This window comes from Salmo salar, chromosome ssa19 (genome assembly GCF_905237065.1).
Source record: "Salmo salar chromosome ssa19, Ssal_v3.1, whole genome shotgun sequence".
In the NCBI taxonomy this organism is placed as follows: Eukaryota; Metazoa; Chordata; class Actinopteri; order Salmoniformes; family Salmonidae; genus Salmo; species Salmo salar.
In genome coordinates, this window is record NC_059460.1 from 6,868,999 (window position 1) to 6,892,543 (window position 23,545).

A 23,545-nucleotide genomic window follows, 5' to 3' on the forward strand; every position below is an offset into this window, starting at 1 on the left:
TTGTATGACATAATGTCCTAGGCGTGTCATCTGATGAAGATCATCAAAGGTCAGTGCTGTAAAATAGTCATATGTTTGAAAAATTGAAGTTTTTGTATTTTTGAGGAATTTGTAATTCGCGCCAGGTGTTCCACTAGCGGAACGTCTAGATGTAAGAGGTACTTGTTGAGGAAAGACATTCCGCTAGCGGAACCCCTAGCCAACAGCCAATGGCATTGCATGGCGCAAAATACAAAACCAACTAAAATACCACAATTCAATTTTGTCAAACAATCAACTATTTTACACCATTTTAAAGATAAGACTCTCGTTAATCTAACCACATTGTCCGATTTCAAAAAGGTTTTACAGCGAAAGCAAAACATTAGATTATGTCAGGAGAGTACCCAGCCAAAAATAATCACACAGCCATTTTCAAAGCACGCATATATGTCACAAAAACCAAAACCACAGCTAAATGCAGCACTAACCTTTGATGATCGTCATCTGATGACACTCCTAGGACATTATGTTATACAATACATGCATGTTTTGTTCAATCAAGTTCATATTTATATCAAAAAACAGCTTTTTCAATTAGCATGTGATGTTCAGAACTAGCATACCCACCGCAAACTTCCGGTGAATTTACTAAATTACTCATGATAAACGTTGACAAAATACATAACAATTATTTTAAGAATAATAGATACAGAACTCCTTTATGCAAGTACATCACGGCTAGGTATTTTGACATCCGCCAACTTCGGGGTCACCTAAACTCAGAATTACTATTAGAAAAATTGGATTACCTTTGCTGTTCTTCGTCAGAATGCACTCCCAGGACTTCTACTTCAACAAAAAATGTTGTTTTGGTTCCAAATAATCCATAGTTATATCCAAATACCTCCGTTTTGTTCGTGCGTTCAGGTCACTAGCCGAAGGGTAACGCGCGAGCGCATTTCGTGACAAAAATTCAAAATATTCCATTACCGTACTTAGAAGCATGTCAAATGCTGTTTAAAATCAATTTTATGCAATTTTTCTCGTAAAATAGCAATAATATTCCAACCGGGCAATGTTGTATTCATTCAAAGAGAGAAAGAAAAACATGGCAAGTTCTCGTGAGCGCGCATCTCCAGTCTAACTGTCCCCAGGCTGACCACTTACAAACTCTGCTCCTATACTTTGCCCAGAGACAGCAGACACCCCATTCCACTTTCTGGTGGCTTTAGAGAGCCAATGGAAGCCTTAGAAAGTGTCACATTACAGCACAGATGCTGTAATTTTGATAGAGATGGAACAGAAGGACAACAAATTGTCAGACAGGGCACTTCCTGCATGGAATCTTCTCAGGTTTTGGCCTGCCATATGAGTTCTGTTATACTCACAGACACCATTCAAACTGTTTAAAAACTGTAGAGTGTTTTCTATCCAAATCTATTAATTATATGCATATTCTAGTTTCTGGGCAGGAGTAGAAACCAGATTAAATCGGGAACGTTTTTTATCTGGCTGTGAAAATACTGCCCCCTATCCCAAAGAAGTTAACCTGTTATGGCTAGGGGGCAGTATTTTCACGGCTGGATAAAAAACGTACCTGATTTAATCTGGTTACTATTCCTGCCCAGTAACTAGAATATGCATATAATTATTGGCTTTGGATAGAAAACACCCTAAAGTTTCTAAAACTGTTTGAATGGTGTCTGTGAGTATAACAGAACTCATATGGCAGGCAAAAACCTGAAAACATTTCATGCAGGAAGTGGCCTGTCTGACAAGGTGTCGTTCTTCTTGTCTCTGTTTATTGAAGAGTGAGGATCTTAGCTGTCCCGTGACACTTCCTACGGCTGCCATAGGTTCTCAGAAGGCGGCAAAAAGCGGAATCGTGGCTTTGCAGGCTCTGGCTGAAACAAAGTAGCGCGGTTGGGTAGTGGCTGGTTACAGTACTGTGAGACTCAGGCTCGTGCCCGCGTCGACCGAAAGGTTTGTTTTCATTCCTCTGTTTAGCTAAATGGACATTCCCGGTCGGAATATTATCGCTTTTTTACGAGAAAAATGGCATAAAAATGGATTTTAAACAGCGGTTGACATGCTTCGAAGTACGGTAATGGAATATTGAGATTTTTTTTGTCACGAATTGCGCCATGCGCACGACCCTTCTTTACCATTCGGAAAGTGTCTGGGACGCACGAACAAAACGCCGCTATTCGGATATAACGATGGATTATTTTGGACCAAACCAACATTTGTTATTGAAGTAGCAGTCCTGGGAGTGCATTCTGACGAAGACAACAAAAGGTAATCAAACTTTTATAATAGTAAATCTGATATTGGTGAGTGCTAAACTTGCCGGGTGTCTAAATAGCTAGCCCGTGATGCCTGGGCTATGTACTTAGAATATTGCAAAATGTGCTTTCACCAAAAAGCTATTTTAAAATCGGACATATCGAGTGAATAGAGGAGTTATGTATCTATAATTCTTAAAATAATTGTTATGCTTTTTGTGAACGTTTATCGTGAGTAATTTAGTAAATTGTTAGCAAATTCCCCGGAAGTTTGCGGGGGGTATGCTAGTTCTGAACGTCACATGCTAATGTAAAAAGCTGGTTTTTGATATAAATATGAACTTGATTGAACAAAACATGCATGTATTGTATAACATAATGTCCTAGGTGTGTCATCTGATGAAGATCATCAAAGGTTAGTGCTGCATTTAGCTGTCTTCTGGGTTTTTGTGACATTATATGCTAGCTTGAAAAATGGGTGTCTGATTATTTCTGGCTTGGTACTCTGCTGACATAATCTAATGTTTTGCTTTCGCTGTAAAGCCTTTTTGAAATCGGACAGTGTGGTTAGATAAAGGAGAGTGTTATCTTTAAAATGCTGTGAAATAGTCATATGTTTAAAAAATTGAAGTTTTTGTATTTTTGAGGAATTTGTAATTCGCGCCACGCCTATCATTGGATATTGGAGCAGGTGTTCCGCTAGCGGAACGTCTAGATGTAAGAGTTAAGCACACTGTGTTTGTCTATTGTTGTGTCTAAGATGAAGATCAAATCTAATTTTATGACTAATTTTTGCAGAAATCCAAGTAATTCCTAAGGGTTCACATACTTTTTATTGCCACTGTATATGCCACACTGAAATCCTCTCTGGTCTGGCAAATCATGCAAAGATACCCTGTATTAGATAATCAATGTGCAGCTGGAACTGAAAATGGTTAGAGAGTCAACTATGGAAGCACAACCCATGTTATCGTGTATCCGAAGGTTAAATATAAGACCTCTGAAGTGTTGTTTTTCCTCCAATGTATGTGGATAACATTAAAGGCCTTCTCCATCTGCTCCTGTGCTGATAACAGACCTGGCTGTTTTCCCCTCTGTGCGTGCTAGAACACAAAAGGACCAATGCTATGGCGCTACGAGGTTCCTGGCAGCCATCTGCAATTCTAATCCCTGGATGATCAAATGATTCAAAGGGTTTCCATCATTGCCCGTGTGGTAATGGGTCCGCCGGTGCCCTTTCTTCGCCAATTGCGAAGCCTTTCGGTCGCTCGTGTGCCCTCTGCCCTCCCCTCTGAAAAGCTTGCACATCATGGCTCTTTTAAAAGGGTTTTATATAAAGGCGGAGGACAATGCCTTTTTCACGCAACATTTAGGATGCTGACATTTTTCCTGAACTACGTTAATCCTGTCAGAGACATTCTGGAGGATTAGGATCGGTACGTTGCAAAGGGTAATGTGCTCTAAGGGAAACAAACAACGAAAACAGTTTGTTGATAGATATGTCTGGATTGAAGCGATAGTTTCAGCTAGAGAAGATGGATTTCAGTCCTCTATCTTAAACTCACAGCAGCACATTACTACAGAAGAGCCTGAACAGGGGATCCAAATTGTTTACTTCCACAGCTGACACCAAACACAAGAGCTAAGGGTTGAGTTGGAAGGATGGAGTTGGAATGAGGTAGGGAAAGAGGGTAGAAAATGCTGATAGAGAGGTGGCTTAAACCAGTTTCTAACTAAACACATTACACAGTCAAGTGTCTGGGGTTGGAAGCGGTGGGGGTTGTGCAAGAGATTGCTCCCATTTTTCTCTATCATATTCTTTGAGAATTGATGGCCACATTTCTCCACCCTGATGTGTTTTTATCTGTCGTGCTTGCCTTCAGGTCTCTGGCAAGGTTCGTTATCGGGTGGGAATAATTAGCTGGGGATTGAACCCGGGAGGTAACACGAACCTTCAGGTCCTCAGGAAATGTTAGTTGATACACAGACAATTCAACGGGAATCAAACCAGATAATGAACACGAGTCTTCAGCTCCTCAGGTAAGGTAAGTCATCACACGGGCATAGTTATCACGAGCCATTACTTGGTACTAAAACCTACTAGAGACTACTATGGGTAATTAGATTATCAGGGGTCACATATATTTGTGCTCAGACCACATTTGCCACATGAGCCAATACATTTCTGCTGGGGATAAAGACGGAAAAAGATGGGCTTTACCCGTAAAACAAGGGGAATTAAATTAGAATTAAATCGATAGCAATTCACAGGTTTTCCAAGGTTAACAAATCACATTTATTCCCGAAAATGTACAGATAGATCAATCATAAAATATTGGTGTTTTTATAGCGAGTGTCGTAAATATACATCACTGTCCATTAAAGACACACAAACATACAGTACCAGTCAAAAGTTTGGACACACTTACTCATTCAAGGGTTTTTCTTTATTTTTTAAAACTATTTTCTACATTATAAAGTAATAGTGAAGACATCAAAACTATGAAATAACTCATGTGCAATCATGTAGTAACCAAAAAAGTGTTAAACAAATCAAAAATATATTTTATATTCTTCAAAGTAGCCACCCTTTGCCTTGATGACAGCTTTGCACACTCTTGGCATTCTCTCAACCAGCTTCACCTGGAATGCTTTTCCAACAATCTTGAAGGAGTTCCCACATATGCTGAGCACTTGTTGGCTGCTTTGCCTTCACTCTGCGGTCTAACTCATCTTAAACCATCTCAATTGGGTTGAGGTCGGGTGATTGTGGAGGCCAGGTCATCTGATGCAGCATTCCATCACACTTCTTCTTGGTCAAATAGCCCTTACACACCCTGGAGGTGTGTTGAGTCATTGTCCTGTTGAAAAATAAATGATAGTGCCACTAAGCACAAACCAGATGAGATGGCGTATCGCTGCAGAATACTGTGGTAGCCATGCTGCATAAGTGTGCCTTGAATTCTAAATAAATCACAGACAGTGTCACCAGCAAAGCACCCCCACGTCATCCCACCTTCTCCTCCATGCTTCACGGTGGGAACCACACATGCAGAGATCATCCGTTCACCTACTCTGCATCTCAAAAAGACACGGCGGTTGGAATCATCAGATTAAAAGGACAGATTTCCACATGTCTAATGTCCATTGCTCATGTCTCTTAGCCCAAGCAAGTCTCTTCTTCTTATTGTGTCCTTTAGTAGTGATTTCTTTACAGCAATTAGACTATGAAGGCCTGATTCACACAGTCTCCTCTGAACAGTTGATGTTGAGATGTATCTGTTTCTTGAACTCTGTGAAGCATTTATTTGGGCTGCAATTTCTGAGGCAGATACATCTATTGAACTTATCCTCTGCAGCAGAGGTAACTCTGGGTCTTTCTTTCCTGTGGCAGTCCTCATGAGAGCCAGTTTCATGATTGGGCTTGATGGTTTTTGCGACTGCACTTGAAGAAACTTTCAAAGTACTTGAAATTTTCCGGATTGACTGACCTTCATGTCTTAAAGTAATGATGGACTGTCGATTCTCTTTGCTCATTTGAGCTGTTCTTGCCATAATATGTATTTGGTGCCAAGTAGGGTTATCTAATATATACCACACCTACCCTGTCACAGCACATCTGATTGGCTAAAACACATTAAGAAGGAAAGAAATTCCACAAATGAACTTTAAACAAGGCACGCCTGTTAATTGAAACGCTGGTACTATATATGAAGTTGACAGCGCCAATTCTCTTCCAATTAGATTCCCACCTATAACTATGCCACAATGGCCCATTCTTCATCGCCAAATGTGTAATTTGCAATCCATTCTCAAAACCTTTCCGGGGAATTTGTTTCTCTCAGTCTAATGTCTTTATTGGTTTTGTATTCCACTGGGGCTGTCATTTGTGTGATTTCTTAGCTGTGTCCAACCCAAAATGTCTTCTAGAAGCTTACTTCATGTATTCCAATTATTATTGACACATACATTACCGCTATTAATATTAACACTATTAAATAACATCATGAATTATTCAATAATTACATTTTTTTCATTTTTTTTATATTGAAAGGCATGTAAAAGCTGAATGCAACCCATTGTTTTATTCATTTCAATTTGCAGTGAATGTAAGCAAATAATCTAAGTCAAGTTTGTGTAATTTTCCTATACACACTAAAAACTAATGGTTCTATACAGTGGCTTGCGAAAGTATTCATCCCTCTTGGCATTTTTCCTATTTTGTTGCCTTAAAACCTGTATTTAAAATGGATTTTTGGGGGGTTTGTATCGTTTGATTTAAACAACATGCCTACCACTTTGAAGATGCAAAATATTTTTTATTGTGAAACAAACAAGAAATAAGACAAAAAAGAGAACTTGAGCATGCATAACTTTTCAGCCCCCCAAAAGTCAATATTTTGTAGAGCCACCTTTTACAGCTGCTAGTCTGTTGGGGTATGTCTCTATAAGCTTGTCACATCTTGCCACTGGGATGTTTGCCCATTCTTCAATGCAAAACTGCTCCAGCTCCTTCAAGTTGGATTGATTCTGCTGGTTTCCAGCAATCTTTATGTCATACCACAGATTCTCAATTGGATTGAGGTCTGGGCTTTGACTCGGCCATTCCAAGACATTTACATGTTTCCCCTTAAACCACTCGAGTGTTGCTTTAGCAGTGTGCTTAGGGTCATTCTCCTAATGGAAGGTGAACCTCCGTCCCAGTCTTAAATCTCTGGAAGACTGAAACAGGTTTCCCTCAAGAATTTCCCTGTATTAAGCACCATCCACCATTCCTTCAATTCTGACCAGTTTCCCAGTCCCTGCCGCTGAAAAACATCCCCACAGCATGATGCTGTCACCACCATGGATGGTGTTCTCGGGGTGATGAGAGGTGTTGGGTCATGGCTAAAAAGCTCAATTTTAGTCTGATCTGAACAGAGTACCCTTTTCCATATGTTTGGGGAGTCTCCCACATGCCTTTTGGCGAACACCCAAACGTGTTTACTTATTTTTTTCTTTAAGCAATGGCTTTTTTCCGGACACTCTTCCGTAAAGCCCAGCTCTGTAGAGTGTATGGCTTAACCTCTTACATCTAGATGTTCCGCTAGCGGAACACCTGCTCCAATATCCAATGATGGGCGTGGCGCGAAATACAAATTCCTCTAAAATCTGAAAAGTTCAATTTTTCAAACATATGACTATTTTACAGCATTTTAAAGACAAGAGTCTCGTTAATCTAACCACACTGTCCGATTTCAAAAAGGCTTTACAGCGAAAGCAAAACATTAGATTATGTCAGCAGAGTACCCAGCCAGAAATAATCAGACACCCATTTTTCAAGCTAGCATATAATGTCACAAAAAACAAAACCACAGCTAAATGCAGCACTAACCTTTGATGATCTTCATCAGATGACAACCCTAGGACATTATGTTATACAATACATGCATGTTTTGTTCAATCAAGTTCATATTTATATCAAAAACCAGCTTTTTACATTAGCATGTGATGTTCAGAACTAGCATACCCACCGCAAACGTCCGGTGAATTTACTACATTACTCATGATTAACTACAAATGCCATGATGATCTGGATGAGACTGCAGAATTGAGTCAAAGGAAATGTTCTCTGGATTAACTATCTAATGTTAGCAAAATGTAGTAATTAATAAATTGGCTACATTTAAATGGAAAATTCTGTGAAAAGTATTTTGCAAGTTTTAAATTGACACAAGGTATCAGCTAGATTTGACGTGCAGGAGCTTGCAGGGATTTGTAGATATGTATGATGTCTACTTTGACGCTAAATAGTATTTATGAATCTGTGAGTAAATAGAGCCAAATATATTGATAAAAGTCACCTTGTCTGAGACAGATTTACATGGTTATCAAAATGTCACACCAAGGTAAGCCTACACGAAACACAGTCCTTATTTTAAGTGTTTCTAAAATCCCTTTTGGGAAAAGGAATGGTCAAAAAAACGATTGGAACCATTCCCTGTTTAACTGCTAGGTTTATGGCCTTTATGACACCTCCTCAGTCCTTAATGATTACAAGCATACCCATTACATGATGCAGCGGAGAGTGGTACTCAGTAATGTGTTGTATTGGATTTGCCACAAACATAACACTTAGTATTCAGGACAAAAAGTGAATTGCTTTGCCACATTATTTTTATTTAGTGCCTTGTTACCAACAGGATGCATGTTTTGGAATATTTTTATTCTGTTTAGGCTTCCTTCTTTTCACTCTGTCAATTAGGTTAGTATTGTGGAGTAACTACAATGTTGTTGATCCATCCTCAGTTTTCTCCTATCACAACAATTAACCTGTTGGGGATAGGGGGCAGTATTGACACGGCTGGATAAAAAATGTACCCGATTTAATCTGGTTACTACTCCTGCCCAGTAACTAGAATATGCATATAATTATTGGCTTTGACATTTTTCTTATAGTAAATCTGACTTTGATGAGTGCTAAACCTGCTGGGTGTCTAAATAGCTAGCCCTGTGATGCCGGGCTATCTACTGAGAATATTGCAAAATGTGCTTTCACCGAAAAGCTATTTTAAAATCGGACATATCGAGTGCATAGAGGAGTTCTGTATCTATAATTCTTAAAATAATTGTTATGCTTTTTGTGAACGTTTATCGTGAGTAATTTAGTAAATTCACCGGCAGTGTTCGGTGGGAATGCTAGTCACATGCTAGTCACATGCTAATGTAAAAAGCTGGTTTTTGATATAAATATGAACTTGATTGAACAAAACATGCATGTATTGTATAACATAATGTCCTAGGGTTGTCATCTGATGAAGATCATCAAAGGTTAGTGCTACATTTAGCTGTGGTTTGGGTTTATGTGACATTATATGCTAGCTTGAAAAATGGGTGTCTGATTATTTCTGGCTCGGTACTCTGCTGACATCTAATGTTTGCTTTCGTTGTAAAGCCTTTTTGAAATCGGACAGTGTGGTTAGATTAACGAGAGTCTTATCTTTAAAATGGTGTAAAATAGTCATATTTTGGAAAAATTGAAGTAATAGCATATCTAAGGATTTGAATAACGCGCCACAGGATTCAACTGGCTGTTGAGTAGGTAGCCCATAGAGGTTAAAGTCTGTAACTGTTTTAATGTCACCATTGGCCTCACGGTGAAATTCCCTGAACAAAGCTTTACGCAGAGTGCACCATTTGCACACTCTCTACAATCCCCAGAGCTCGGGAATTGTTGAAAAAAACTGCTGAGATGGGACTGCAGGTAGTACCAGCCCAGACCCCTCTAGGAGAACAGCCACACCATTCCTTGCAACTGGGTGACTGGGTCTTGATCAAGCAGCACTTTTGAGACGGGCCCTTGGACCCCAGATGAAAGGGATTGTTCCAGATCCTGCTGACCCCCCAGACTGCAGTGAAGTGCCAGGGTCAAAATGCTTGGCTCCATGCCTCCCACTGCAAGAGAGTCCCAGAGCCGGAGGAACCTGAGACGACTGCTGCTGGAAAGCGTTAAAGGCACTGCAGTAAATCTGGGCCTGGTATCATACCTGGCCCTGTTTATATTACTAGAGTCCAGTGAAGCAGGGCCAGGAGATCCCCAGAGAAGAATGGTCATTACCACCATGTTGACCCATATGATTGTGCCCTTTGTCAAAGGAGTGATTGTCACATTTGCAAAGGTAAACTCTGTACTCCCTTAAATCCTTGTTAATTATGTTTCTTATTTTCATTGTTAGTAACGCAAGATTCTGAAGCCTCTGATTGGAGACAGAGAAGATAACATTGACTGATTGCTGGAAGTCTCCATAGCACAAAAGGGGGAATTGTGAAGGAAAAATTAAGCTTAATGACAATTGTGTTAAACAACTGTATTGTGTGCTTTAAAGCTATTATCCAAGTTGAACTAGAACCGGACAAATCTGGATTTGAGGTAGGGGAGTATGAGGAGGAGGAGGGGCGGTGAATATCACTTGGATACCTACAGTATATGTATGTCTTATATAATAGATAAGCTTGCCAATAATAGAGAATACTGATCTAAACCAGACATTTGTTGCCTATATATGCTAAAATGTATTCGTGTCTAAGAGAGTCCAATGCTGGTCTCCCCTGTGCAGGTCACTATTGAATAAACTCTGGGTGAAAGCTTAACAGTTCTCAACTACAAGAGCTGATTTTTCTACATCATTAACACACACATAGACACATCACACAACCCTCACACGCGCAACCACACACACACAGAGACTCACCTGCAGTGCCTGTGTACTCCTGCTACTGTTTCAATGATGGAGCACTCGCCCTCGTTGAGGCAGAAGGCCAGATCCTTGTCGTCGATGCATGACTTGAAGACATCCGAACGCAGACTAGGGGATGTGGGAGCCACTGTGAAAAGGAGCGAGAGAAAGAGATGTTACTGGTTGTCACAAAGATACCATTTGCTTTGGGTAACATATAAACCACACCAAAAACAACAACTTATGTTTTGACAAATATCTTGGCCCTATGATCATGGACTATATCATTAAACATGCAGCTTCCATACACACTGACAAGGTTACTTGGGAGCTTGCGGTGCTATGTTGATATGAATAATATTCAGTAGCAGGTGCCACAATACGGCCCGGTCAGAATCAATAGGTTAATGGAGAGGAGCTAAGTAGACACTGCAGTCTCTCTCCACTCCTTCCTGTTAATCATCAAAGGTGTTGACACCAACTGCAGTAAGAAGAGATTCACATACATGAACAAGCCTGTCACTTCCTGACCAGTATAGGGGTTATTTGTTATTGTAGTTTGGTCAGGACGTGGCAGGGGGTATTTGTTTTATGTGGTTCGGGGTGGTGGTTTGTTTAGAAGGGTGTTTGATTTATTATTTCAGGGTTTTGGGTTATGTTCTATGTTTTTGTATTTCTATGTTCTTTCTAGTTTAGTATTTTCTATGTTAGGTATTGGGTGTTGGACTCTCAATTGAAGGCAGGTGTTTGTAGTTGCCTTTGATTGAGAGTCCTATATATAGGGATGTGTTTTGTTTGTTAATTGTGGGTAGTTGTCTTTAGCACTGCTGTAGTAAGTATAGCCTGTTAAACTGTCTTCTGTTGTTCTTTTGTTTATTGTTTTTCCTCGTGTTCACATTTATTTAATAAATTAATATGATGAGCACGCAACCCGCTGTGCCTTGGTCCTCTCTTCACGACGACAGCTGTTACAAAACCGGTCTGCATCAACTCAGTATTCATTTGTTGAATGGGAAATCATTATTTGTTCCCTGAGGAGGCTTTGATATACAGATTATCAGAATAATGCAAACATTTGATGTATAGCACATCACCAATATGGATACTCCTACTGGTTAAAAATTACGAAAGGGTGAAGGATGTTGATCAATACACTCTTAGGATTTAAGGGCTCTATTCAATCAGATCCGATTTAGCCGACATCCGCATAGCAGTTGTTTTGTCGGAGGTGTTGGAGGTGGAACTGAATTGCAGCTGTCAAATCCACAAGTGGACATTGCCATTGGCTGTAATGAGTCACATTAACAGAAATCCTATGCAGCCTTGTTTACAAGTGGAACACTAGAATATGAGATGTAGTCTACACCTCGGTTAGGATGATAGAAATCCTCATTGTTCGGTTTAATGATTTTTCAAGTTGTAATTATTTATATGTGGCCTAAACTTTCTCACGCTGACCTAACATGAGTGGAGTGGGTGTGACTTTGTGACAATGATGCAAGAGCAGCTGCTCACTGATTTGACTGCTCCAATGCAGTTCCACCTCCAACACCTCTGCTATCACCGCTTAACGCCTGATCTGATTCAATCAAGGCCAGGGATCACCAACTGGATTCAGCCACGGGCCAATTTTTTATTGAGTGGATGATCGGGGGGCAGGAACATAATACAAATGTACAGTTGAAGTGGGAAGTTTACATACACTTAGGTTGGAGTCATTAAAACTTGTTTTTCAACCACTCCACAAATTTTGTGTTAACAAAATATAGTTTTGGCAAGTCGGTTAGGACATCTACTTTGTGCATGACACAAGTAATTTTTCCAACAATTGTTTACAGACAGATTATTTCACTTATAACTCACTGTATCACAATTCCAGTGGGTCAGATGTTTACCTATTACCTTCACAGAAAAGCACAAACTGTCTCTAACCAGAATAGAAAGAGGAGTGGGAGGCCCTGGTGCACAACTGAGCAAATGGACAAGTACATTAGAGTGTCTAGTTTGAGAAACAGATGCCTCACAAGTCCTCAACTGGCAGCTTCATTAAATAGTACTCGCAAAACACCAGTCTCAACGTCAACAGTGAAGAGGCGACTCCGGGGCGCTGGCCTTCTAGGCAGCGGGTATTGATTGAGGCCTGTTGTGAGGCCTTGAAAGATGATGACAGATCAGTTGGACACAAAAAAAGTTATGGGTGAACAACAGGGCCACCTATAACTCTTTCTATGAGTTTCTATTTACCTACCCTAGACAGTATTTTGCATTAATTACTATGTAAGAACATGTTAATACAATGTTTTACTATAGTAATGACAGTTATTACACCTGAATGAGAGCAACTTATCACTGCATTTACAGTGCATTCGTGTGCATTTATAATACATTAGAAGATGTGCTATCCTTATAACAGCCAATACATGCATGGTGAATGCCTAACACTAGGCAACGGGCTAGTGGTTCAAAGAAAGTATTACTGTACCACTTCTGTGCTTCTTTTCACATTTCAATGGCCTACGCCAAAAAGGAAATATGAATTTGTTTGCATATTCAGCAGACCCTGGAATCTGTCCAGCTCACAATTAGGCCTCAACATCCAAGACATCATTCTTAGGGTTTTAAAAAGACAGTGGCTCCATATTCTGTATTATCAATTCAATAAACATCCAAGTTCAAAGGTTATCTATTTCAAGGCTTCACTTCATGAAATCAAATAGAACACAAAGCTCCCCATGGTGCGAATATCTAATGTAATAATTGTCATGTTGTACCACAGAGTGTCATTAGTTGAGTTACTCTGGACTTACTACAGGGTCGACCAACTAAACCTGCAAGCACTGATAGACCACTGCTTATAACAGTAGGTCAGCAATGTTCGGGTATTGGTCAAAGTCTTTGTAGCTAAAGATCAGACCTATCCCAGCAGGCAAAAATGTAAAAGAAATCTGGTTGAAATTATGTCATAACAATCTGTCTAGAAACCAATATGAAGTCATTTCAACCAGTTTTTCCCAGTTTTGTGGGCTGGGATGAGGTCCTAAGCTACCAGATTGATCTCATCACAATAAAGAACAGAGAAACACGCAACCACAATACTGTACTCTAAAACCACCAACCACCATCCACGATTGAGCTCAATATTAAAATGAACAACCATCCATAATAAATGGATGAGCCTGGGTATTCTTGAGGTGGGGGAAGCGTTTAATGAATTAATGAAGAAAAAGACTCCAAGATTCAAAGGAGCGATTAGGATCTGTCTTACTCTGGTGTCCGACCACTGATAAGTTTATTAACTCAAAAAGTGGTTGCCTTGGGGACGCCCCCTTTGCCACTTGATACACACAATGTTTGCATTCCAAATGGCACCCTATTCCTTACAAGGTGCCATACCTTTGACAAGAGCACTATGGGCCCTGGTCAAAAGCAGTGCACTGCATAGGGAATAGGGTGCCATAATATAATTCTGGACCTCATGGCCTTGCACTACAATTCAAATCAAATTTTATTGGTCACATACACATGGTTAGCAGATGTTAATGCGAGTGTAGCGAAATGCTTGTGGTTCTACTTCCGACCATGCAGTAATATCTAACAAGTAATCTAACAATTTCAAAACAACTACCTTATACACACAAGTGTAAAGGAATGAATAAGAATATGTACATACAAATATATATGGATGAGTGATTGCTGAACGGCATAGGCAAGATGCAGTAGGTGGTATAGAGTACAGCATATACATATGAGATGAGTAGTGTACAGTCGTGGCCAAAAGGTTTGAGAATGACACAAATATTAATTTTCACAAAGTTTGCTGCTTCAGTGTCTTTAGATATTTTTGTCAGATGTTACTATGGAATACTGAAGTATAAGACTGATGGCAGCCCATTCTTGCATAATCAATGCTTGGAATTTGTCAGAATTTGTGGGGTTTTGTTTGTCCACCTGCCTCTTGAGGATTGACCACAAGTTCTCAATCGGATTAAGGTCTGGGGAATTTCCTGGCCATGGACCCAAAATATCGATGTTTTGTTCCCCAAGCCACTTAGTTATCACTTTTGCCTTATGGCAAGGTGCTCCATCATGCTGGAAAAGGCATTGTTCATCACCAAACTGTTCCTGGATGGTTGGGAGAAGTTGCTCTCGGAGGATGTGTTGGTACCATTCTTTATTCATGGCTGTGTTCACAGGCAAAATTGTGAGTGAGCCCACTCCTTTGGCTGAGAAGCAACCCCACACATGAATGGTCTCAGGATTCTTTACTGTTGGCATGACACAGGACTGATGGTAGCGCTCACCTTGTCTTCTCCGGACAAGGTTTTTTCCGGATGCCCTAAACAATCGGAAAGGGGATTCATCAGAGAAAATGACTTTACCCCAGTCATCAGCAGTCCAATCCCTGTACCTTTTGCAGAATATCAGTCTGTCCCTAATGTTTTTCCTGGAAAGAAGTGGCTTCTTTGCTGCCCTTCTTGACACCAGGCCATCCTCCAAAAGTCTTTGCCTGACTGTGCATGCAGATGCACTCACACCTGCCTGCTGCCATTCCTGAGCAAGCTCTGTACTGGTGGTGCCCGATCCCACAGCTGAATCAACTTTAGAAGACGGTCCTGGTGCTTACTGGACTTTCTTGGGCACCCTGATGTTGCGCTCGTCGTCAGAAATGGCGGACCAAAACGCAGCAGGTATGTGTATACTCATCTTCTTTATTTACGGAAAAGAAGGAAAAAACCAAACAAACACGTATACAAAAATAACAAAACGATGAATGACAAAATAACAGTCTTGAAGGCAACACAGCAATCCAAGAACAATGTCCCACAAATACAAGACAAACACACCCAACTAATATAGGACTTCCAATCAAAGGCAACACCAAACAGCTGCCTTCAATTGGAAGTCCACCCCAATTAACTCAACATAGAAACACACTCATTAGACTACACATAGAAATACATAAACATAGACCATAACTCAAAACCCGGAAATAATAAATCAAACGCCCTCCTAACTAACACACCACCCTGAACCACATAAAACAAATACCCTCTGCCACGTCCTGACCAAACTACAATAACAATTAACCCTTTTACTGGCCAGGACATGACACCTGAAGCCTTCTTCAAAACAATTGAATCACTCTCCTTGAAGTTCTTGATGATCCGATAAATGGTTGATTTAGGTGCAATCTTACTGCAGCAATATCCTTGTCTGTGAAGCCCTTTTTGTGCAAAGCAATGATGACGGCACGTGTTTCCTTGCAGGTAACCATGATTTACAGAGGAAGAACAATGATTCCAAGCACCACCCTCCTTTTGAAGCTTCCAGTCTGTTATTCGAACTCAATCAGCATGACAGAGTGATCTCCAGCCTTGGCCTCGTCAACACTCACACCTGTGTTAACGAGAGAATTACTGACATGATGTCAGCTGGTCCTTTTGTGGCAGGGCTGAAATGCAGTAGAAATGTTTTTGGGGGATTCAGTTCATTTGCATGGCAAAGAGGGACTTTGCAATTCATCTGATCACTCTTCATAACATTCTGAAGTATATGCAAATTGCCATCATACAAACTGAGGCAGCAAACTTTGTGAAAATTAATATTTGTGTCATTCTCAAACCTTTTGGCCACGACTGTAGGGTATATAACCATTATATAAAGTTCCATAGTTTAAAGTGACTAATGATACATTTAAAAATGACTTGTGTCATGCACAAAGTAGATGTCCTAACCGACTTGCCAAAACTATAGTTTGTTAACAAGAAATTTGTGGAGTGTTTGAAAAACAAGTTTTAATGACCTCAACCTAGGTGTATGTAAGCTTAAGTGGCTTACATCCAATTTTAAGTTATTAAGTGGCTAGAGATTGAGTCAGTATGTTGGCAGCAGCCACTCAATGTTAGTGATGGCTGTTTAACAGTCTGATGGCCTTGAGATAGAAGCTGTTTTTCAGTCTCTCGGTCCCAGCTTTGATGCACCTGTACTGACCTCGCCTTCTGGATGATATCGGGGTGAACAGGCAATGGCCTGGGTGGTTGTTGTCCTTGATGATCTTTTTGTATCCTATTGACAGGGTATTTTGTCACGTAGAGTAGGCCAGAAGGCTAAACTGGAAAACCTAACCTCTATCAAAATAAAAAGAGGGCGGATCTGCAAAAGTTCTTCTGAGCAAGGGTGTTTATTTACATAGTGATTCCGGAAAAAAAACAACAGTACTGCCATCAAAAGTATACCTGATGGGGCTCGGGGGCAGTATTGAGACATTTTGAAAAAAATATGTGCCCATTTTTAACTGCCTCCTACACCAACTCAGAAGCTAGGATATGCATATTATTAACACATTCGGATAGAAAACACTCTGAATTTTCTAAAACAGTTTGAATGGTGTCTGTAAGTATAACAAAACTCATATTGCAGGCAAAAACCTGTGAAAAATAGATTAAAAAAAATGTGAATTTTGTGACTGTACTATTTAGTGTCATTGTTTTATAGATACCATAGTGAGAAAGGATTCATTTCGCAACACCTACGGCTTCCACTAGATGTCAACGATCTTTATAAAGTTGTTTGAAGCGTCTATGATAAACAGAGAGCAAATTAGAATCCAAGGAAGTTGACATGTCATCACTTCATTTTTTTGCGCCTGCGCATAAATCTGAGAAGCGTGAGTTTGTTATCATTGTTTATCTAGACATAGGATAGGTTGTGTGAAAATATTACTGATGTTTAACGTTAAAAATGGACGAAAAGATTAATGCTAAACAACATTTGACATGTTTGAACGAACATAAATAGATTATTTACTAGGTTTTTTTAGCTTTTCGGCGTGATTTTACACTCTCCCCACCACGTTTTGTGGGAGCATAATGAACGCTAAGTACTTGGTGTTATTTGGACATAAATTATGAACTTTGTCAAAAGAAACCACATTTGTTTCCGACCTGGGATGCCTTCCGGACCTGGGATGCCTGCCTTCTGATGGAGATAATCAAAGGTAAGGGGATATTTACAATGTTATTATCGATTTTATATGATGCTAACTGTATAGCATAGCTTAGTGTTCTTAGCATAACACCCCGTTTATTGCAAAATGTGATTTCCCAGTAAAGTTATTTTGAGATCTGGCCATTCGGTAGCAATTACGAGATGATAATATATTATTCTTTGAATGACAATATTATAATTTACCAATGTTTTCGAATAGTAATTTTGTTATGTTCACCGGAAGCATTTCAGAGAAGAAAAAATCTGAATTTCACGCTACTGTAAAATGCTGTTTTTGGATATAAATATGAACTTGATGGAACAAAAAATGCATGTATTGTATAACATAATGTCCTAGGAGTGTCATCTGATGGAGATTGACAAAGGTTAGTACATAATTCTAGCTGGTTTCTGCTTTTGGTGACGCCTGACCTTGAATTGAAAATGGATGTTTGTACTTTTGTGGCTATGTACTGTCCTAACATAATATAACTTTATGCTTTTGCCGTAAAGCCTCTTTGAAAATCGAACAATGTGGTTAGATTAAGGAGATGTTTATCTTTTAAATTGTGTAAAATAGTTGATTGTTTGAGAAATTGTAATTATTAGATTTTTGATGTTTTGAATTTCCAGCCTTGTTAGCAATCCCGACTCGGGGTTCATTGCTAACCTGTAGCCCCAACAGGTTAAAACAATACTGCACCATCCACAGCTCAATCCAAAATGCCTTCCTCAATGAACTGAAAGAGAGGCTCCTTTTGTAGGGAAGCCCCTCCCATCAGAACAATTAATACTAATTAATTAAGCAATTACCTATTCAAACCTACATTTTCCATTCAACTAAACATACTAAAGTATATACATTGCAACACATTTTTTTTATGAAACAATATCCCAATATAACATTTACAAAATCATATCACTACTGAACGAAGACCGAATGCTTGTGCGGACCAATCTCCAAGCATTTAGCACTTCAAATGGTATTTCAACATCTTCCCTCCCAACCCCCAACTCCCCACTTGCACATTTCAGACCCCCCAAACCCAATCCCGCCGGTGGTGTTGGTTCTGACTCTCGTCTATCTTAACTATTTTCATTTATTTTTTTATTTTATTATTTTATTAAAAAATGTTGTGTCCATACATAATATATATATATATGTATGACTGCGCTCTTCATGGGAGAGAATTAGTCAACTAATGGATACAGAAATGTGCCTTTTGCAGGACTTTTAGCGTGGTTTTATTGCTGTTTTGGTAGCTTTGTCTGCAAATCTCAAGAGTGTCCGTTGGTGGTATCCATGGAGATGCAGGATACAAGCAAAGCAGCCAGAAAAGGAGAGCCAGGGCAGGGGGGCATCGGGACTAAATACTGTGGAGCCTGGATAAAGAACCACTGCTTGCTACATCGGCAAGTCCATAGGCCCCGAGAACAGGAACGTGAAAGGTGCGGGGGAGTGATCTCCAAGCTCCATCTATGTAGCTAGCTAACTACAGTAGCTGCCTATCTGCTAGCTAGTAAAAGCCTGTAGCCTAGGCTACGCACAGCCCGCTCACACTGTTCCATCTATCATATCTCCTCCACATCAAAGATCAGAGACACTGGTCAGCCAGCACCATGGAAAGCAGCTGACCAGTGTCCTGTCCTCCTCTGTTATTTGTGTACACTCTAAAAGATGATGGGTTAAAAACAACCCAATTTGGTCAATAACCCAGCATCAACAACCCAACCCTGCTCTTTTTAAAGAAAACAACCCAACTAAGTGACCCAATGCCTGCAACCCAGCAGTTGGGTCATCAAAACAACCCAGCATTCTTTTGACTGTATACAAGTTCACCCTAGTCACTTGGTCTACACTGTAAATCCCAAGGCAACTTCTAGTAAGTTGAACTCAAAGTCGTGGAAAAGTAATTATTACATAACATTTCTATTCTGGTACTGACTCAAAACTAAATGAGAAGTCGCATCAACTCTGTTGTTTAAAGTTATGATAACAAATCCACTTTTTTCCCCAGTATGCTCTACTGCAGGTATATATATATCTTTAATTGTTTTACATTTTGTGTTTTTGCATGTACATTGAGTGATTAATTTAATAATGTTATGCTACACAAATATAAATAACTTACATTTTTATAAACTAATCCAATCATTTAGTTTGATTTTTTTGTACCTGTTACTAAAATGGTTGTTCCAGTTTAAATGGCTTAGGTAGTCTCCTCATTCTGTTACTAACTCTGACAGTCTTTATGAATACCTAAATAAAAATGAATATATATGTCAACAGTTGACTATCTAACACTGGCTGGCTTCGAATGGGAATTACACATCACTTTGCAAGCCAGCATAATTTGATTTAAAAATTCTGGTTGGAAGGGTACTGGACATCCTTCAACCAGGGTGTTTTGAAAATATGGTAATTTGAGGGAAGTTACCGGGATTTTGCAACCCTGCTCACAGGCCTGAAGTGGCCTGTAAACCATGAGTTTCAGGCCAACCTATTGGGGTAAAGCTAGGCCTAAAAAAAGGTGAACTATGTAATGCATTATCATAAAGCATTTAACCTCTATGGGCTAGGTGGGACGCAAGCGTCCCACCCGTGGTGCACTCCATCAACAGCAGGTGCATTTCAAGAGCGGCAAATTTGAATCCAAATAAATGTCAAAATTCAAATTTTTCAAACATACAACTATTTTACACCCTTTGAAAGATAAACATCTCCTTAATCTAACCACGTTTTACGATTTCAAAAAGATTTTACGGCGAAAGCATAAATTTAGAGTATGTTAGGACAGTACATTTACAAGAGTTGTGTGTAATGTTTTGTCAATTCAAAGACAGGGTCACCAAAACCATAAAACCAGCTAAAATGATGCACTAACCTTTTACAATCTCCATCAGATGACACTCCTAGGACATTATGTTAGACAATGCATGCATTTTTAGTTCTATCAAGTTCATATTTATATCCAAAAACAGCGTTTTACTATGGCATTGATGTTGAGGAAATCGTTTCCCTCCAATAACCGGCAGTCAAGTCAGCACCACAAATTAAATAATTAAAATTAGAAAACATTGGTAAAATATTATATTGTCATTTAAAGAATTATAGATTTACATCTCTTGAACGCAATCAACTTGCCAGATTTAAAAATAACCTTACTGGAAAATCACACTTTGCAATAATCTGAGCACTGCGCCCAGAAAAATACGCGTTGCGATACAGACTAGCCGTCATGTTGGGGAGATCTAAAATCGAAAATACTATGTAAATAATCCATTACCTTTGATTCTCTTCATCAGATGTCACTTCCAGGTATCACAGGTCCATAACGAATGTAGTTTTTTTCAAAAAAGCTCATCATTTATGTCCAAAAATCTCCGTCTTGTTAGCACATGATCTAAGCCCGCCGGACTTCACTTCATGAACGAGGGGAAAAAATATATTTACGTTCGTTCAAACATGTCAAACGTTGTATAGCATAAATCATTAGGGCCTTTTTTAACCAGAACATGAATAATATTCAAGGTGGACGAATGCATTCTCTTTTATAACGTATTGGAACGAGGGTACCCAACATGAACTCGCGCCAGGTGTCTAATGGGCCATCATCGTTCCATGGCTCTTGTTCGGTCAGATCTCCCTCCAGAAGACTCAAAACACTTTGTAAAGGCTGGTGACATCTAGTGGAAGCAATAGGAAGTGCCAAAATATTCCTCAGCCCCTGTGTTTTTCAATGGCATAGGTTTAAAGGTAATACAACACATCAGGTATCCACTTCCTGTCAGAAAATGTCTCAGGGTTTTGCCTGCCAAATGAGTTCTGTTATACTCACAGACACCATTCAAACAGTTTTAGAAACTTTAGAGTGTTTTCTATCCATATATAATAAGTATATGCATATTCTAGTTACTGGGTAGGATTAGTAACCAGATTAAATCGGGTACATTTTTTTATCCAGCCGTGCAAATACTGCCCCCTAGCCCCAACAGGTTAATTATAATGATAACATCTAAATAGAAACTCACTTTGTGAATGCCATAGCACTGACACTGTACAAATTCAACAATCATATCTCTGTCACTAACAAATACAGTCATGGGTGGTAACTACAATACACTTGAAAAGGCAAAGGGCACAGGAAAATTATATTGGAGGCTTGGCTTAGTGGGCTCTTACTCAAACATTTCAAGCTGATACTAGTGATGTTACGTTTGATACCTTCCTCAATGAACGGTTTGAGGCATGCATCAAAATCGATAAGCAGCTTACTTCGAAGCATTGTGCCAATGCATGTATCACTTTATCAGAAGTACCTCATCAATCATGTCCAAAGCTTCCTTGAAACATGTGCTTTTTCAAACCGTGTGTTGCAAAATGCAAAATCGCACTGACTTCGCCATGGTTCCGGTGATTTCTTTGATTCCAAGCTGGTTTCAAACACTGACCGCTACTGGACACCGTACTTGCAAATATAGTTACCTGACTGGTAGCTTAGCTGGTAGAGTAGGGAACTTTGGAGCTATATTCAGGGATGTGAGAGTATTAGGTTGAATCCTGTTGAAGGCTATTTATACTATTTCAAACATTATTTTATGTGAAACTACCCTTCACTTTTTTTCAAATAATTTGTTTTATTTAGTATAGTATAAGCATCTTAAGCATCCTAAATAATACCATAATACCAGCTCAAATCTAGACACCCTACAGCCCTCAATCTCATCGCTGGACCTTGAAGACAGTTTCATTGTTTGTTTTCATTGTTCCCCTCTAAATCAGGGCCTGAACTAGACCAGTCACACCATGTGTGCGCAATTAATTATTTGGTAGAACAGAAAAGCAGCAGGCTCCGGGGGGTAAGAGTTGAAAACCCCTGCCCTACAGGGTCAAAGTGACTCTATTAGTTTGAGTAATGACTACACAATCACCTTAAGTAACTCTTCTCAGATATGTTAAGTGCAATGGGTTTCATCAAAAGTTTTAATTAATGACAGCACATTGGGGTATCTATCTATCTATCTATCTATCTATCTATCTATCTATCTATCTATATATATATATATATATATATATATCTATATATCTATATATATATATATATATATATATATATATATATATATACAGTGCCTTCGGAAAGTATTCAAACCCCTTGACTTTTTCCACATTTTGGTAGCATACAGCCTTATTCTAAAATTGATGAAATTGTTTTTTCCCTCATCAATCTACATACAACACCCCATAATAACAAAGTAAAAACAGGATTTTAGAAATGTTTGCTAACTGAAATATCACATTTAAATAAGTATTCAGACCCTTTACTCAGTACTTTGTTGAAGCACCATTGGCAGCGATTACAGCCTCGAGTCTTCTTGGGAATGACGCTACAAGCTTGGCACACTTGTATTTGAGGAGTTTCTCCCATTCTTCTCTGCAGATCCTCTCAAGCTCTGTCAGGTTGGATGGGGAGTGTTGCTGCACAGCTATTTTCAGGTCTCTCCAGAGATGTTAGATTGGGTTCCAGTCCGGGCTGTGGCTGGGCCACCACCATGCTTCACCTTAGGGATGGTGCCAGGTTTCCTCCATAAGTGACGTTTGGCATTCAGGCCAAAAAGTTCAATCTTGGTTTCATCAGACCAGAGAATCTTGTTTCTCATCGTCTGAGAGTCTTCAGGTGCCTTTTAATGAGGAGTGGCTTCTGTCTGGTCACTACCACAAAGGCCTGATTGGTGGAGTGCTGCAGAGATGGTTGTCTTTCAGGAAGGTGCTCCCATCTCCACAGAGGAACTCTGGAGCTCTGTCAGAGTGAACCTGACAGGTTCTTGGTCACCTCCCTGACCAAGGCCATTCTCACCCGATTGCACAGTTTGGTTCCAAACTTCTAACATTTAAGAATGATGGTGTTGTGTCTGTGACTATCATTAAATGTGAAGACTTATTTTATAAAATCAATTCTCTATGTGTAATTACTATTGTGTGATTTTACTCAGGGTGGCAGGTAGCCTAGTGCTTAGAGCATTGGGCCAGTAACCAAAAGTTTCCTGGATCAAATCCCAGAGCTGACAAAATAC

At 39.5% G+C, this 23,545-nt stretch overlaps 1 protein-coding gene across 1 annotated transcript in view; it reads right to left on the reverse strand.

Annotated features, from left to right (window-relative positions):
- The window catches only part of nrg3b (neuregulin 3b), a 432,471-nt gene that overhangs the window by 195,729 nt on the left and 213,197 nt on the right, over nucleotides 1-23,545 (reverse strand). The window contains exon 2 of the mRNA XM_014157078.2: nucleotides 10,499-10,631. Within this exon, the coding sequence (XP_014012553.1) occupies nucleotides 10,499-10,631 (133 nt within the window). The remainder of the gene's footprint in view (nucleotides 1-10,498; nucleotides 10,632-23,545) is intronic.